Source organism: Heloderma suspectum, chromosome 3, assembly GCF_057233095.1.
Source record: "Heloderma suspectum isolate Gila_16-S chromosome 3, 16-S_ref, whole genome shotgun sequence".
NCBI lineage: Eukaryota > Metazoa > Chordata > Lepidosauria > Squamata > Helodermatidae > Heloderma > Heloderma suspectum.
In genome coordinates this window covers 32,232,940-32,251,213 of record NC_139460.1, presented here as the reverse complement: position 1 = coordinate 32,251,213, position 18,274 = coordinate 32,232,940, and the positions used below count along the sequence as shown (strand labels likewise).

The window sequence follows — 18,274 nt, the reverse complement described above, 5'->3', positions numbered from 1 at the left end:
GTTAAAAGCACTATCCAAAACATCATCTTGTGTGTGTGTTATGTGCCTTGATGGCACATAATTATGAGCACTTCTTACACAGACATGGCATCTATGTAGGAAATTCAACATGCATGAAGCAGCCCCCAGCTCATTTTCCTAGCTCAGTTGTCTAGAAAAATGGGCGATCTATTCATTCAAAGAAGATACTGAAGTTTGATAAAGTTGAGTACCCACACATCCTCCACTTTAACTTGTCCAGTGTGATTATTCTAAGCATTCTGCTAAATAGATATAAGAAAATGACAAGCATGATTTAAATGCTTAAAAACTTAAAAAAAAAAATTCCTCAAAATAAGGGCAAATTGTGCGATTGTATGTATGGTGAATGCTGTTTCTGAAGATTTCTTTTTTAAAGGTAAGCACTATCTACAGGAAGAAGTTCTCTAGAGAATGTTAAACTATCTTTGAAGGAAACCTTTTGGATGTCATTAATTAGACGTATGTATGCATACTTCATACATTTTGCAAGACAGCAGATATATACTATGTTTTACTACTATTTCTCTTAGCTGCTGCTCAGAATCTTCAGTTGTTAACCTTATGAAAAGGAATGTGAAACTAGATATATCAGCTATGTACTAGGAATAAAATTTTGCTATCTGTTATGTAAATATGTTTGCAAAAGATACTTCATTGTGCAATATTAATGTAATTAGAGATTAGTAGCCACAGATACGGCTTGTCATTCGGAACTGAAATGGAGAAACTTCAGTGAATTCCTGTTACTAAACTTTGTGAACCTTTTTGTTCTGGCAACCTGTGTCGTATACACTTACCTTGTTCCTATGTCTTGTATAATAAACAGTTTGGATAATCAAACTGACATTCTTCTACTTCACAGCAGTTGCACTGAATGTTCCACAGTTTGCAGTTGCCCTGTCCTCAGTCATACTTGAATATCCTGTGACAAGTCTTACATGAGAGGATGCGCAGGTGACAAGCAGCAGGTTGTCAGATTGTACTGGGGAGAGACGCTGTCTGGGCTGAGATCAAGAGTTGATTACGCATGAAATCCATGCCCTCTCTGAAAATAATTATGATGTGTATACTTAAATACAGTACATGATTTCAAATATTTATATACAATAGTCATATCACGGTAGTCTCTGGCATGTTCAGGCCTGGCGTCAAGGATTGGCAAGGCTGGGCAGCAGCCAAAGGGCCCAAGGGTTCAGAAAGGTCCATCCCTCTGCTTGCCCATTCTCTGGAGAGCCACATTGGCAGGAGAAAGTTTCCAGTGCAACTCTCCAGAGAGCTGGGCAAACCCAAGTGACCAGTTCTGACGAGGTACTTCCTCAGGGCCAGGCACTGTGGAGATTGAAGATGTGTCTAAGGAGGTCGCTGGTGCTGCATGCTATCACCTGGGACACCCCTCGTCTGGAGTTGCTGCCTGTCCTCCAGAGTAGCTGTCCTTCTTCTGTTTAGTCAGGAGGAGAGATTACCGGGAGAGCATCCATGACACAGGTGATCTTCTGGGACACCTCCAGTCTCTACAATGCCTGGATTTGAGGAAGGACCCCATTAGAGCCAGGTATTTGGGGATGGATGGCTGTGAGTGAGTGGAAGGGTGAGGCGGAATGGGTGGGTGGGGGAGCAACAAGCTGTGGAGGATGGAGGCAAGTGGAGTGGGGGGGTGGGGGGTATGGGGAGGTGGGGGGGCGGGCAGGCAGGCAGGGGGTCGTGGTGGCAGCTAGCAGCAGAGGGAAGGCACAGGTGACAAAACCACCCAGAGAGCTTCGGCTATTGGACGGTATAGAAAATAAATAAAGCCGGGAGGAGGGGCGAGGGCCTTCAGTGGCACCATGTCCAAGGGCACCCAGAAGCCTAGTGCCTTCAGTAGCATCATGCCCGAGGGCACCCAGAAGCCTGGCGCCAGCCCTGGATATGTTCTCACAGTAAGAGCCTGATTGTGCTGGAACTATATAAAATACATTCACCCCCTTCTAGGAAAAGGCTGATCCCGTCTAGGGAAGGGTTGCTGTATTATGAACTAAGGCAAGAACAGGTCTCGGCAGCTCAGAGACAACTTAAGATTTTTGCATTGTATGGAGTTTGTACTTTCTGAATTATTAGACAATTTAGATATATATGCTTGACCTACTTCTAATCTCATGTTTCTTTTCTACTATTATAATTCTCTAAGGTGAGTGAAACAAATAGTGTTTCTCTTTTGAAGAGCTAACAGCAAAATAGGTGTTCCAGATTCCTGCATAAGCTTTCTATGAAGAATGAAGTGGAAAAGTATTTTTAAAAAATGTATGAGATGGGCTTACATCACTTTGCTGTACTCAGAATTCAATATATCCAAAAATGTCATATGCTCACAATTAAACGATTATGTAAGATAATTATTTCTTATCTCACCAGAAGTCCATTATTGGGGCTTAATCATTCTTTTCCAGTTTTAAATAGCAAATGATTTAAGAAAAAATGTAATGATTTAACCTGTGATTTACTAAGCCAAACAGCCAAAGCTGCATGCATATTTGAGGGAATATTTTTTATTTTAATGGAAATTTTAGCAACAATTTTTGGAAGGAATTTAATCTTTCAGTTGAGCATTAGTAAAAATAATAGGTATGAGTGTAAATGCCTTAGGTGATGTATCATTTCATTTGCAGGCATAGCTTTGAAGAGATCCATGCCACTTGCAGGTGTGGCTTTGAAGACATACGTTCCACAAACATAAGTGTTTTCTTTTACTGTGTATATGCCTTTTTATTGACATTTGCAGTTGGAGAGCTTTTATTATAAACATTGCTGCATGTGAAGACAACAGAGAATTCTAGCTTAAGTATCAACTGTTGTAGATTAGATTCTCTAATTCAGTTTTATGTGACAAAGTCATTGCAACTACTTCTGTCTGTCTTACCTGCGCAGTGAGAATTTCTTTTGAATAATTTCACATGTTTCAAGGTTCACGTTTCTTGGAAATTAATGAAATTTCCTAGTGAATAGTAACAAACTAAAGTAATATGTGGATGGTGATAAAGCTCTTATTGCCATGTGTGATTTTGAAGAAATGCTCAGTATGGTTGACTTGAAAACAAGAGCTGGTATAGTGTAGTGGCTAACAGAGTATGAGCTGGTAAGTGTCCAGTCAAGTCTCACCTTGGCCACAAACTTACTTGGTGCTTTAGGCAAGTCGTTCTTTCAGTCTTAGCTTCTCATCTGCATTATAAAAATAATACTGGTGTACTTTACAGGACTGATGTAAGGATTACTGAGATAATGTACAGTTGGTTGTATGCGCGCACGCTACAGTTTTATCCAGGGCACATGTAATTTTTAAGAATGATTTTTAGGAATGGGCTGCAAGGTCTCATACTCTTTACCTGTTGATTGTAAATTATTGCTGCCATCGCATGGTTCCATATGAAGTCTGTGCTACAGTTAATAATGACTAATTTTTACTTTTTTAGCTCAAAACAGGACTTTTAACCACATTCATGTCCTGGGCTGCAATTCAAAGAATTGTGAAACTAGTTCTTTAAGCCTATGGAAGTGTTTTAGACTTGTGTTTAATGGCATTTAAAGTTGAGGGAAACTTCAAAGTTGTTTAATATTCAAAAATTAGCACTGAGCTAGTACAGTCTCTTTGCATCAGCCTAAGCACCTCTTTGGGCTTCTGTTATTTGTTAAAAACACTTGGACCCAACTGTAGTTACCCATGTGGCTAACAATATAGGTCAAAACAGTCTCACAATAAAATGCAACAATAAAAGGCTTAAAATTAAACAGTAAAAATAAAATGAAAACAATCAAATTTTAAAAAATCTGAGACCCAGTTCCCATTAAAAGTCTGGGAGAAAAGGCTCCTGAATACTCAGGTGGTCACTATGGCTAGGGTGGTCACTTTGTTCTGCTTTGGCTATGGCCATTCGTGGAGAAGGTAGATCTGAACGCTGTCAGACATGCTTTAGTCACATTCCATTTAGACAAATGCAACATGCTGTGCCTTTTGAAAATTGTTCAGAAACTGCAACTAGTAAGAATGCTCTTGCCAGACTGTTGATTGCGAATTGTTACTTGAGCAGCTCTGTTGTTCATTCTGTATTAGTTCCCAAAGTGTTTCTAAGCCCTCAATAAAAGCATTGGTTATGGCTATCACTGTTTAAAGCCCTAAATGGCTTGTGTCCAAGATGCCTAAAGGGCCACCTGCTCCTACATGATTCTGCTCACTTTGAGAACTTCTAGTGAGGCCCATCTCCCATCTCTCACCACAATCTAACCATTAATTATGGTTTCAGTTGTGACATGCAGACTTTGAAACTTCTTCCCTTGGGGGGCCTATCCCACCCATTTCCCCTTGGTTTTTTTTTTTTTTTTTTTTACATAAGTGAAGATCATCTTATTTAGGTAGGCCTTCAGTTTGGATTGATTCTGTAACCCCAAATCAAGTGTTTTATTTACTTATGTTTTATTTACTTATTTTATGCATTTATATGTATAAAATACAATACCTTTCAGCCAGGCTGGTTCACAAAAAATAAAACAATATAACATAAAATACAGTGAAGGACGAGCAGGTAAAAGCAGCAGATTATAACTATTTTAAAACTTAGAACTTTAAAAGGCTGGGATAGAAAAGTTAGGTGAGCCTTTCTGGGGAGATGCCAACCGAGTCCATCAGGGAAGGTAATTCCATAGATGGGGTGCCCCCACTGAGGAGGCTGTTGCCCCCACTGAGGAGGCTGTTGCCCCCACTGAGGAGGCTGTTGCCCCCACTGAGGAGGCTGTTGCCCCCACTGAGGAGGCTGTTGCCCCCTTCACCAAACACCTTACCTTGGATAATGGGGGCATTCAGAATAGAGTTTTTACCTGGCTGTTTGAAGTATTCCATTTTGCTGCTTTCTTTTCAATGGTCTGTTGCAAGGGAAGGGAACCTCTGGCCCATAGAGCTTTCATAGATTCTTCCATGTGGGTGGGGCTTGGCCTCCAGGAGGGGAGGTGTCCTCACTGTTATCTTCAGTCACAGAGGCAAAGTGCTCCTCCAGCCACCGACTCAGCCATGTCAGTTTTGCTCTCATGGCGTTCCCAATGGGGAAGGTGCCGTGTGGGTGAAGCATCCTTGGCTGAGCCAGTAGCTAGAGTGCTTCTCCAGCAACTGACTCAGCTGCAGTGTCTTTGCTGCATGCTGGCCTTTCCCAGTGGGGATTGCTGACACGCAGTGAATCAGGGTCGTAGGCATTGTGCCCGTTGCCCTGGATGTCATGTATTCCATGGAGGGCTGGGTGGGAAGGTCATTGCCAATTTAGTTGCCACCTCTGGTCTGCTGTATCTTATTTTGGGTCTTCACTGAAAAGCAAGTGCCTATACAATTTTAAATTTAAGAAATTAGTGTCCTCGGAGAGAATACTAGATGGATGGATGAGTAGGGAATTCTACAAGTGAAGTCCCAGAGCTGAGAAGGCCCTGATTTCAAATCCTGCATTAGAAGCAAACTGATTTAAGTTCAGCCATGGCAAACCTGATTATAGGCATAATACCAAACTAGTGTTTGGACTAGGGAGAATTCACACTTGAGAGGGAAGGTGTGTGTTATCCTGCAGCCCATTCCCAGTCCTTTAACTATCGAGGGTTGAAAGATGACTACACTAGCTCACTGATGACTTGATTGCATCAATAATGAGTAGAACAATCTGGCCTTAGTTGTAAATATGTGAAGGAATTTGGTGTGAACATTTCCCCAAATAAACTGTATCCAGTTGATCTTTACATGAGTTCTGTTGAGTTTATTATTTCTCTTGAAAAGCAAGCGGAAGATGCATTTTTAAAGATTTATTACATTTTATCTGAAAAGCAGGTCTTGAAATATGTGTATCCCTTTTGTTTGGTCCATTCATAAGGTTCCTCCCATACTTGTCCATACTATAATCATTCTCTGGGATGTTCCACTATGGTATTATTTCTTCATTCATCTCTCTTCCTGTTCACTTTCTCTCTTTTTCCCAGACTTCCACAACTTGACTACTTTTCAAGCAGCTGTTCAGAGAATTCTCTTCCCTTGCATCCTGTACTGAATTAAGATGCTCCATCTTAACCTTAGACCAGTATATTTGATAAGATAATGTAACTATTTGATGGAAACTATAAATAAAGATTTAATGGACAGAATAAGTAGGATTTGGCTTACTGATAAGGTCAATTCATCCTGCCCCCCCCCAAACTTTTTTTTTTCTTTTCCCCCAAAGCTCTGAAACGTTTGCCTAATACTTGTTTTCTGGGTCATTTGGTCACTTGTGAATAAGCTGTCTGCTACCAGGAATGATACCTTAAAAAAATCTTTTTAAAAAATCTAATCAGATTTTTAAAAATCTGATCAGATTGAAAAATTAATCAGAATAGCAGAGGCAACATACACTAAATTTGAGTTCACAATAATTTTGCCATATAAAATGAGTTGTTTCTCTGCGCTGTTGCTTCTAGCAGGGCATTTAGATACCCTGTATTTGCGATCATGCCCTGAGTTACGTAAGAATGAACCAGTCCTTGACAATATCACAAAGCAAAGCCATCTTGTGAGCAAGGTTTGTAATGGTAGATCCCTGCTACAGGCCAGTAGAAGGCATGCTGTGTTCAGCTTCCTTCCTTTTTAATGCTGAGCAAACACATGTGTTAATTTTTTTAGATTATTTGGCCAGTTGTAATTCAGTCTTGGTTAAGATCATAGATAACTGTTCAACTGGATTGTATATTCCCATATGTGGCAAACAACCAAACAATGTAAATATCACATGGGAATTCTTGTTTTGTCTTAGTAGCAGCAAACAAAATGAAATCTCAGGACTGCTGCTTCCCAATCCTCACTAGTGATGCAGAGGTCTCTCTTAGCCCCACCACGTGTCTGTCAGTGTTCTCTTCTTAGATATAACTTCTCATTATGGTAGTTCAGGACCCTACATTAAATATGCTTTAGCTGTCCATGTCTGAGATGAGAGTCTTTTGACATTGGTATGGTGGCATTGAAGGCATCACAAATCCTAGGAATAGTCTAGCCAAAGCAAAACCCAGAGGTGGTTTTAATAAATAAATATTAAGTTCCTATTATGCTTTTCTTTACTTAGGGGAAGAAATGGGTACTATCACAGCAACATTAGTTTGAGGCTTAGATGACGTCATATCATGTGAGAGTGCACTTGCTCCTGCAGAGATGAGGATGGAGAGCTTAACTGTGATAGACATGCCCCTTCACAGTCTCAAAAGACAGATATACAAGTTGCCTAGGAGCTTACTTATGATCTAAACTGTCAATTTTATTGATCAGATATTCACTAATGCTTCACATAATGTATTATTTTACTTACTACTTATTTATATGTTGCTCTTCTGGCCCAAATAGGTTCTCAAAGCAGTTTATAATAAAATAAGATGTAGTTAAACCACAGTAGAACCATAAAATATCCGTTTTAAAGTTTTAGAGTAATCCAAAATTGTCCTTGTGCCTGAAATAAGAGAAATACTTTTAAAACTGTTGACATAAAATTATTGTACTAGAACAGGGCTGGGGAACCTCTTTCAGCCCAAGGACCAAATCCAATTTCAGAGAAGCTCTTAGGGGCCACATTCCAGTAGTGGGCAGGGCCAAAGGCAATGGGGGGGGGTGGGACAGAATAAAAAAATGTAGCTTTAAGCTCTTCTGGCCAATAACTAAGTTATGAAAGGCATTTCAACCTTTTAAAATGGGGAAAACTGCACAAAAGCCAGGAAACACCATATGATTGTGGTTGGGGACAAGGGATGGGGCAAGGGGGCATGGCCATCTAGGGAACCCTCAAGGGCCGAATTGGGACGCCAGGAAAGCTGGATTTTGTTGTTCTTTGTAGGTGCAGTTTTCACTTTACTTTAAAGGATGCATTGTTGAAGTAAGTGAGATGGCTTGGGGAGTTGGAGGGTGGTGTTTATTTCATTTCTATACAGCCCAATAGCTGAAACTCTGGGCAGTTCACAACAATACACAGATAAAAACAGCATAAAATAATTAAAATATGCAAAATTTAACACTATTTAAACAGCTAACAACAATTACAACAGAATACTGGACATGTTCATACAGCAGGCATAGATGTCCCATCATATGCCATTAAATGTTAACAGTTGTTGTAGCACAGAGGTTCCAAGATGGTATTTAGTTAGGCTGGGTTGAAAGGGAAGTGCTATCTTGTAACTCTAACAAAGCTTTTCTGCATTTACTGTTGACGAAGATCCAAACTGTCTTCCACCTCAAAATCACAGCACTTCTTCTCGCAACCCCTCAAATCCTTTTGCATGTGCTATCTGTCCAAGTAAATCCAGCCTACATTTCTGCTGCAATCTCATATTTAGCTGTATCGGTCTGGAGAATAGGCAGGTGCTATGGTACCTTATCTATATCTTGTTCTTTTCTTTAACATTCCAAATACTCATGTTCATCTAAATACGAGCGAAGCTGACTTGGAACATAATTATGTTGGAATACTGGGATATTTGACAGCACAACAAATGTTTATTTGTACTTGTGAATATCTTCTTTTGCTAATCTGTGCTAATTTTGCTAATATAATGCTACTCAAGCCACCTTCATTACCATTAGCTGCCTTGAGTGCCATTTTCTTGGTTAAAAGGCTGGGTACAAATCAGATTTTAATGACATTACTACTTGTAAATAGAGTCCAATAAAACCATATAGGATTCTTGGTTATGTAAATTAGTCTTCTATAAATGATTTCAGTGGAAGCGTAACTAAACACTTCAATTCTGCTGCATTTCCTTGATGTATATAATAAACCTGTCATACCTGGAACAAGGGCCCATGATTTTTTTAAAAATTGCACTGAGATAGGTTGAGATAGTTACTGTTGACAGTTGCATAGTCCCACTCTTGTGACTATAGTGGGATCTATGCAGTGAGTGTTAGGTTGCAATGTTTGTTATGGGTCACATTACTACTCCTTTTAATTTTCTTCTAAATCTGGTGTTTTGCAGGTGTGTGAAAGCTGCTACTACAGTATTTTTAAACAAACTGTTGATGTTTAATATTATTATTGCCCAGCTTTACTTTTTATATACATCTTTAATATTTCTGGGTTTAATCTTATAGTGGTTGGAAAAATTTATTGTACCTTAGAATAATTTCTAAGATACAATAAATTTAAGATTTCTAAAGTTTCTTGGCTTTTCATGGTTCTGTTGTATATACTGCCTTAAGAACATTCTGGTCACAAAGAAATACTTCATATGTTACCTATTAAGTAAATGTATCCCATCGCTTTCTCAGTCTGTACTGCAGTTTTTAATTGCTGTGTTCTGAATTTATTCAAGTTGTCCATTAGCATGATGTTTAGATTCCAAGGGATAAAATTTTAATAGCTGTGTGTTTTACTTAATTGCACTGTCCAGCGTAGTTGCGCATTGAATGATCGCAAATGGTAGGCAGTATGATTCCAAGCCTGTATGGCAGCCTTGTTAAAAAGTCCACATGTTTATTTGCCCATAATCACCCTACCTCCCTAGACAGATCTGTAAGTTATTTGAAAACTAGAAGATAAAAAGATGAATGTATTTATGCTGAAATGGTCTATAAATCTATATGATGATGATGATGATGTTAGCCCTTCCAATTTTTAAGAGTTTGTCTGCCTGATTCTAACTGGCTGAGGCCATTCTTAGTTGTCAGAGGCTACTAACGAATGAATATTTGCTAACCTGCCTTATGGCAGGGATTTGTTGCTGTTGCTATAACTTTTTGTGCCTAACTGGCAAGTACTTTAGAAACTTAATAAATGTGTTCTATTATCTATATTCTGAGTTCTTGGAATTTAAGGCCATCACAGATAACTGGTTCCAATATATGTTCTTGATGCATCAAGCAGTATTTTCTAATACTGCACGTCTTTGTAGTAATTAAGGCTCAGTAGCATAATAATAAATATGAAACACTATAAGCAATGCTAAATACATCCATGTTCTCTTAGGGTCTGCTCATACAGTTGGCTCTGGTCTCTGTGTGATTACCTCAGGATTGTTTGTGCCTCTCGTTGTACAGATCCAGAATTGTGAGAGGATACTATTTGAACAAATTACACCGATATACACTAATGCAAATTATTGCTGAATCCTTAATCATGGTAACTATGTGTACTTGCACTTCACAAAACTGCTTGTTGCAGAAGTAATATATCCCAGTCTCATATCTGTGCCTGCGCTTGGCCAGAACATTGTCCTGGGTGCATGTGCACCAGATGTCAGGAATAAAAAAGTGTGAGATAACTACATGGAGGCTGCAGTCAAATGTGTGGATTAGCTCTCAGGATGTATTCAGACATTACTCAGCCCTTTAGATTCTGCCAGGTGTGAGATCAGGAGAGATTCTCAGGCTCATGCATTTCTCCCTTGCTCCTCTGGCTTTGTGGAAGGAGAGAACATACACAAACGTAAGATCCTCTTCCAGTCTCTCACTAGGTAGAATTCTGTGGAGTCTGAATTCCAGGCTGAACAGGCCCCAAGTCTTAAGATTAGCACTTTAATAAGATTTTTATAAGTATTTTATTTTTTTCAGGATTTGAAATTTTTATTTTATGAAAACCAGAAAGTTTTACTTTTTTAAATTATTGGCAAAGTCTTGCTATTTCTTGAAAAGATGGGAATGTTAAAGTCATAAGTGATAGGTTGATGATGAAAACTATGTTTACTTTCAGAGAGAACAGGAAATGAGAATGGGTGATATGGGTCCTCGTGGAGCATTAAACATGGGAGGTAGGGATCTGAAGCAAAAGGCTCTTGTTCTTGAAAACTTCTTTGAGACTGTACATGTTACTCACAAATATATATTGGCAAGTATTGTTGCAGTAAACCTTAATCTGGTAAATCATGATCTCCAATAAATATTTCCTTCAAATTATCTTTGATTTACACATTGGAAAACATAAATGAACATAATAAATAGGGACTGTAAAGCCTGAATTCCTTGTGTGTTAAATCGTTCTTTTTAAAAACTGTTTCTGATGGAAAGGAAAATATAACTTGTATCTAGTACAAGAAGAGAGAGTTTTATGTTATTAGATTATGTCTTGGGAATTCACTCACATTTCTTGAAGAAATTGCTATTTATTGGAGTGAGTCCTGATTCTGGAAAATGATACATAGTACAATTAAGCATTTAAGCTCCTTAAACAGTTCTCTGCCTTTCAAAGCCGCCTCATTGTACTGTAGTTTGGTATGAAACATCTTTGTGATAATTGTATGTACCATAGTAAAGTTAGAACTATGTGTTCAAAATCACAAAAGTGATTAGTTATGGGCCAGTGCAGATAAGTAGATCCCCAATTGCTAACCATAGTTTAGCAATTGAGACTGAGCTACACACCCTCTTAATGTTTGAATTTCCCAATCTTTCTTTAACTGTGGCTAAGTTAAAGACAAATATGATTATTTGTTGGAGGGGCATTTTCTGGCCACCCTGGGGAAATCCATCATTAGATCCTACTAACTCAGATAAGTGTATTTTTGTTTCTAATTTACCTTATTGGGACAAGATGCTCAAAAGGGTGGTGGCCAGAAAGTTCCAGTCATTCTTAGATGAAACTAATTATCCAGGTTACTTCATTCTGGTTTCAGGCCCAAATATGGGACTGAAACTGCTTTGGTTGTCCTTGTGCTAAGAGAAAGGCAGCTAGGGCTGAGCTAATTATTTTTGAATGTTTTTAAAGTCCTAAACAACCTGAGTCCTGATTATCTCAGGAAACCCTTCCTCCGGTATGAGCCTCCCTGGCATTTACAATCTAAAAGTGAGGCCTTGCTTCACATTCCATCTTGTGTGCGGCCTTTTCCATAACAGTCATAATGTTGCTGGATGTCCTCCTGTGAGTGGAACACGTGGCCCCCTCCTTGCTGTCTTCAGTGGCAGATCAATGCTCTCTGTTTCAAAGGGCTGTTATCTTTTTTATTCATTTATTTTGTTGCTGTTCACTTTGTAATCTGTCCCTGCACCCCCAGCTGTATGAGTTGGATCCAAATTTAGTTATATTTAGAGTAGACCCATTGAAATCAATGGGCCTTAAGTTAGTAATGACTAACTTAAATCTCATTGATTGCAGTGGATATATTCCAAGTTACTAAAACTGGATCCAGTCCTATGTATTTTAACTTAACTATGATGTATAATGCTTTGAAAAATCCTTTTTGAAAAGCGGTATAATTTAAAAGGAAATACCATGGTTAAGAGAACTCAACATCTGTTGGAAGACTAGCTTTAAAGCATATTATGTACTGTGATGATAAAACATAACATCAAACTATGGAGTACATACTTTTGCTAAACTATGGTTAGTATTAGGGCTGTTGTAGAGAAGTTCATGAAGTGATCAAGCATCTGGAGGTAACAGGTAGGGGAGAACATCCTGGTGTCTTCATCCATATGCCCCATTTGATGTAAAAACTGGACCTACCAGACACCCCTGCTTTTAGATGTCCGGGCAAATACTTGAATAAACAAACATAGCTGCCATCATTGAGTCTAGCTTCATCCTATCAGCAGGGAATTGAATGTCCTTACAAGTCTAAACAATGTTGCAACAGCTTAAGAAATGTGTGTTTTTAAATTATTTTTTTCTGAAGTCTCATCGTTGCTTCTGCATATGTGAAATATATGGTTCAAATATACATTATATGTCATGAAGATTACTATTTACTACTACAAGTCAGTATACAGCTGTGTTTTTATAAGCATACAGAGGTTACCTTCTTAAGTTTCTTTATATAAGCATGTGTTTACAAATTGCCATGATTGTTTTAGTTGCAAACCAAGTTGTCATACTGATACTATGATTCATAAAGCTGAGTAAATTTCTTACTGTTTTAATGTAAATGTCTCTGGATGACTGCTTTCAGTTGCCTTCCTACTTAACTGTGTGCATGTGTGCTAATCTCTTAATGAAAGCCTCATAAATCAGTTTTATTTAGTATGCAGTTCAAAATGATTTTGTTCTTTTAAGAATCAAATGGCTTACAGGTTGTGAGTGCTAATGTTATATAACAAATTGGATCAGATGTGACAAATCAAGGTGTCAATCCAGAGATGAATTTGTGCTTGCAATGGATCTTTTTCTGCCTCTTCCACTTGGCAGTGCCCCACATCCAATTTTTCATACCTCACTGCAAGAGGCTTATAAAACTTTGCAGTTTTATTAGTCACTTGCAATGTGTGATGCAAGCAGGGGAGGTGATTTTATGAAAAAGCTCCATAACACACAAACACCAGAAACAGGGATCTTTGGATTGGGGCCTTGAAAGCTTGAAAGGTACTTTAGCTATTCATGCAAGCTAGTAATTCGTTATGGAAAAGAAATAGAACTGAAAATCACAAACTTGATTGAGCAGTAACTTTCAGCAACTATTGCTTAAAATGAGAGAATGGAAGTAAATGTGCAGTCTCAAAGAATAAAAGCTATTTGTTTCAAATAACAGATGTTCTGTATAGTTTTTAATTGTAAATTTGTAATTCTTTAAAATTCAGTTAGGACAGCTCTAAGTGTAGACTGTTTTGCATAGATGCCTTTAGCCCAGCACCTGCTGGAAACCAAGGTCCTCCTCCACCACCTCCAATGATGGGTATGAATATGAACAACAGAGGAACAATGCCTGGCCCTGCAATGGGTCCTGGTCCTTCCTTGGGGCCAGAAGGAGCTGCAAACATTGGAACCCCAATGATGCCAGATAATGGAGCTGTGGTAATGTATCATAAAATTTTATTTTTTTCTCTAGTTCGTTGTGGCACACCTGCAAGGATAACTTCACACTAAAAGTGTTTTAGAATAAGGCTTTTGAGTGAATACTCTTTTGAAACTGAAAAATGATTTTAAGACAAACGTAATTGGAAAGCATGCTGTTGATACTGATATTATATTAAAAGTTCTTTAGCTCATTAAACCTGAAAATTCTATACATATAATTAATTGCTTTTCAGTCATAAGTCAGTTTTAACACTTGTATTTTAGAGTGCTCATAAGCACACAGTTCATTTCATTATTATGTACCAAAAATTGCTACCCCTCAAAAACAAACGAACACAGTCATAAATTACTTATAAACTAGGAATATCTGAGATAAAGTTTTTATTTTGCCATTTTGGGGCAGGCAAATTTACATAACATCCATATATGTTTATGTATAGTGAAATGATATACAGTGTGAAGATATCTTTGAATAAACATGTTTTTGAAAAACAGATTTAATTCATTAACATGCTAGTGATATACAAGTAAGTTCATACTTGTAGCCACCTGTGTGACTGAATACTTGTAACAGCTAGCTTCTTCTGAAAGTTAGGTCTAATTCAGCAGTTTAGGTCATAAACAAGGCATACTGCCAGTTGAAACTTACTTTCTTGGCTCTATCAATACAGCATTCCTTCCTAGGCCTGACTTTCAAATAAATGACTTGTAAAGAATATGTGCCCTGGGAGGAATAATGTGTGCAGATAGACATTCATTTGTTGTGTTTTGCTGTATCAGTTCCCATTGCTGAAGAGGTTATCTTGTACTTTTTGTAGACAAGTATAGTCACTTGAGTTTTCTATGTAATTTACTAGGGACTACAGTTTTTAAAAGAGATCTCATATAATAGCCAGTTTAATAGGTCCATCATAGCCTGGCCAGAATACTGAAATAGGTAAGTGGGCCTCTTTCTCTGAATCATTTCATAATGGAAAAGAGAGAAATTGGGTTGTATTACATTAGCAGCTAATAAAGGGAGGACCGCATCTTATACCTAAGGAGATGGAATTTGCATTTCTCAACATGAACAGATACTTTTCTGTCATGAGAATAGGGAGGCATTTTGCAAATTGCTGCATTTACACCAGTTTTCACAAGAGCCAAGTTTGTTTCTAAAAATATTAGTGTATCCTATCATGCCGAAATATTAGTGTATCCTATCATCATGACTCAGTTTTAGCTTTTAGGACCAGTATGGGGCACATGGAATGTTGCTGATCCCACTGTAATGAAAGTGGCCTCTTTTCCTAAAAGGAGCAGTCAGTTTAGCTCCTGTTTATTGAAATACAGGTTTTGCTACTAAGAAATAAAATAAAAATCTATCTATACATACTGAACTCTTCAATCGGCTCTGCTCATAACTGCCTTAAAAGAAATCCTCATAATTGTTTATGATAAGGAACTGAAGATTGTTCTGGAGAAGAACTCTGGCAATATGGGCCTCACCCAATGTTATGCGAGTGGACTTCTGCTTGTGTAACAGGATTTTCCCTTCCTGTCCTTACCTTGCACCTACCCCCCCCCCCCGCTACTCAGATATGCTCCAGAGCGTCCCCCAACCTTCCAGAGCTGATTCAGGGAGTGTTTAGCAGGCAGGGGGGAATCTGTTATGCTAAGGGTGTCTGTTTTGCTGGCAGGAAGACACCATTGGATACAAACAACCCTATGTGTTTGAAATTGGATATTTTTCGATGGCTTGTTATTTTAAATACAAACACATAGGTAATGAGCACACTGTAAAGAGATTCAACATAAAGTGTTCAGTTCATGGATCAGGGCTTTCCCACTTCCCCTTTCCTCTGCAGCTTGCAGTGCCCCCTGAAAATCAACTCCTGAGGGTTGCAGGACCCTTTTGAACAGCATGGCATCTTGTGCAGGGGCCTGCAGGAGAAACTGGGAATTGCTGAAAATATGCCCCCTCCGAGCTAGCAGAAGTGCCTTCCACTCACACCAACTACAAGCTGTAGTCTGAAGGAATGTTCAGACTACAAACGTTCTTTTTTGCTTATGGTCTTGCTAATTTTTTTTTGCAATTGTTTTAATAGCTGAGCCTCTTTTTGTGGCTCTTTGGAAGATGTAGACAGATTGTAACTGGAGAGAACACACCAGTGGGGTTAATTAGGGAGCAGATTTTCAAAACTGCATAATATTCAAATTTATGCCTCTAATTTCAGAAGAAAATATGATAATTTTGGTTATTACAATTTCGGAACTTGCCGTTTCTGAGTATATCTTAGCTATTTTATATCTGGTCATAGTGTAAAAATGTATTATAGCAGTTAGAAATTTTAATAATAATGCATCTTATTTTAGAAAAGCCATACTCTCTCAATTGGCAGCTCACAGGCTTAAAGAAAAGATGCCTAAGGGATTAGGTGCAAACTCTGGTTGTTGAATGTGCAGGTGGATAATGGCATCTGGCTCTTACCTTCTTTTAGGGAACTCTAAAATTTGAATCTGGGTTCCTCTCACATCTATACATCTCAAGTTAGTTTATCAACTTGAAATGTAATACAGCTGTTTTTACTTACCTTGTAAAGTATTGATGTCTTCCAAAACATAATGAAATGTGGTTGTACTTCATTTTATTACGTGACGAAATTATTTACATGCACTTAGTTTTGTAGAGGAGAATCAGAATGCAAGATACGTATTTATTATCCTTCTATCCCGCTCTTTCCTTGGAAAGTTCAGAGTGGGTTAGAAACTGTTAATAATAGTATATTCTTGTTTGAATCTTAGAATACCCTTCCTTTTAACTTAATGCGTTAGTGATCACAATATTAGTTAGCTTTTCAGCTTTTAAAATAATGTCTAAAATTAATTGCTCCTTTCTTCCTTCTATGTATCATCCTGATTCTGCTGGAATATCTGCTGAACTTCATGAAAACGCCGCTTGGTTTCCCCCTGTTTTTATTGTAATGCAAATGGTATTTTTTTTCCAAATGGACTTAATGTAGCATTCTGAGAGATTCCCTCAAGGAGGCCCACCGCAAATGGGTTCACCTATGGTTAGTAGGACAGGCTCTGAAACTCCTCAACCAGCTATGGGTGGTGTAGGTGCCGTCAGTAGCGGACCCGGTGCCTTTGGTAGAGGAAACCCAGGGGGCAGCTTTGAAGGACCTAACAAACGTCGCAGATACTGAAACTTTTCATTTCATACTGTTGAGAAAATTGAATGACTATCTGGTGTTATGCCTTTATAATTTTAACTGTTACCTTGAAAACGGTTTTATTGTTAATGTAGTCATTAAACAGTTTTTTTTTGGTAAACCTTAGGCTTTTTTGTTTTCAGTCATAGGCTTTAGTGTAGAGGAGAAATAATGTACTTCATTTTGTACGTCAGATGTTTGTGACTTCAGCAAAATATGTGACCATGCTGTGAAACTTGTGAGTTACATGCTTACAATAAAATAGAAAAGAAATAACTTTTAAATGGTTTGGAACATCATTATGAAGACTGTCCTTAAGTTTAATTGTAAGCGTACGCTTTAGTTTTTCTTTATAATCGCTATCTCCTGAAAAGCAAATGCTTTATCCATTGTAACTGTACACAAATGAAAATGCAGCTTTCGCTACACACTAGAATAAATGTTGAGGCTTCAGTAACCTTTAGAACAACGGAAACATTCAATAAGCCATTATAGATCTGTTAATAAAATAAAATCTATGTTTCAAACATGTACAAGCCTACTTGCAGTGGGATTCTCATCACAATGTATCCTCTCTTGAACTTTCAAATAAACTTTTTGAGTCTTGAAAAATCTCCAAGTAGTAAATATTCACCTTTAGTTTTATAGTCATAGATTTTGAATAGTAATCACCTTTCAAGAAAAAAAAACACCTGAGATCATACTCATTTATAGAACTTAACCGGTATCTGTTTTTAAAATGATATTTTGTTCTGTAGTGTAAGGACTTCCAGTTCGTTGTGTAGACCCAGGGTTGCCTTTGTAGAGTATAAGTTGGCTGTATTTTCCCAAGACTTTAACCTTCCTTGAAAACTTTATTTTTTCAATGCTATTACTAGTACTATTGAAATTTCCATATAACAACATGAAAGAAATTATCGTTCATATTTAGGGAACTGGCTTATGGATACAATTAGTGATCAGAATGTTTAGTTCTCGCATCAGGTAAAGTGTTTGCAGTTCTGATTCATTTAAATAAATTTAATATTTTCAATGGGATTCTTGGTGTAAACTTTCCCTAGCTTTTTACAGGTATGTGGATACAATGTATAAATGCTTATATAAAAAACATAATCTGGGAACTCCAGTTATAAAATCCATATTAAGTATGGAGGAATGGGAAGATGACTCGCACAAACCAATATTTTGATCATACTGTGAAAGGTTTTTCATAAGATGAACAGTATTTGGTGAAATTTTTATCACATAGGCAAAACTGAGTGTATTTGGAGTTATATGGAAAAACTGCTGTTACTGAATAAGCACGGCATGTTATGTGAGTGGAGTAAG

At 37.9% G+C, this 18,274-nt stretch overlaps 1 protein-coding gene across 1 annotated transcript in view; it reads left to right on the top strand.

Annotated features, from left to right (window-relative positions):
- The window catches only part of PSPC1 (paraspeckle component 1), a 42,095-nt gene extending 24,433 nt beyond the window's left edge, over nt 1-17,662 (top strand). Inside the window, exons 7-9 of the mRNA XM_084842798.1 lie at nt 10,719-10,776; nt 13,570-13,748; nt 16,754-17,662. Coding sequence (XP_084698924.1) covers nt 10,719-10,776; nt 13,570-13,748; nt 16,754-16,939 — 423 coding nt within the window. The 3' untranslated portion in view covers nt 16,940-17,662. The remainder of the gene's footprint in view (nt 1-10,718; nt 10,777-13,569; nt 13,749-16,753) is intronic.
- Nucleotides 17,663-18,274: the final 612 nt, after the last annotated feature.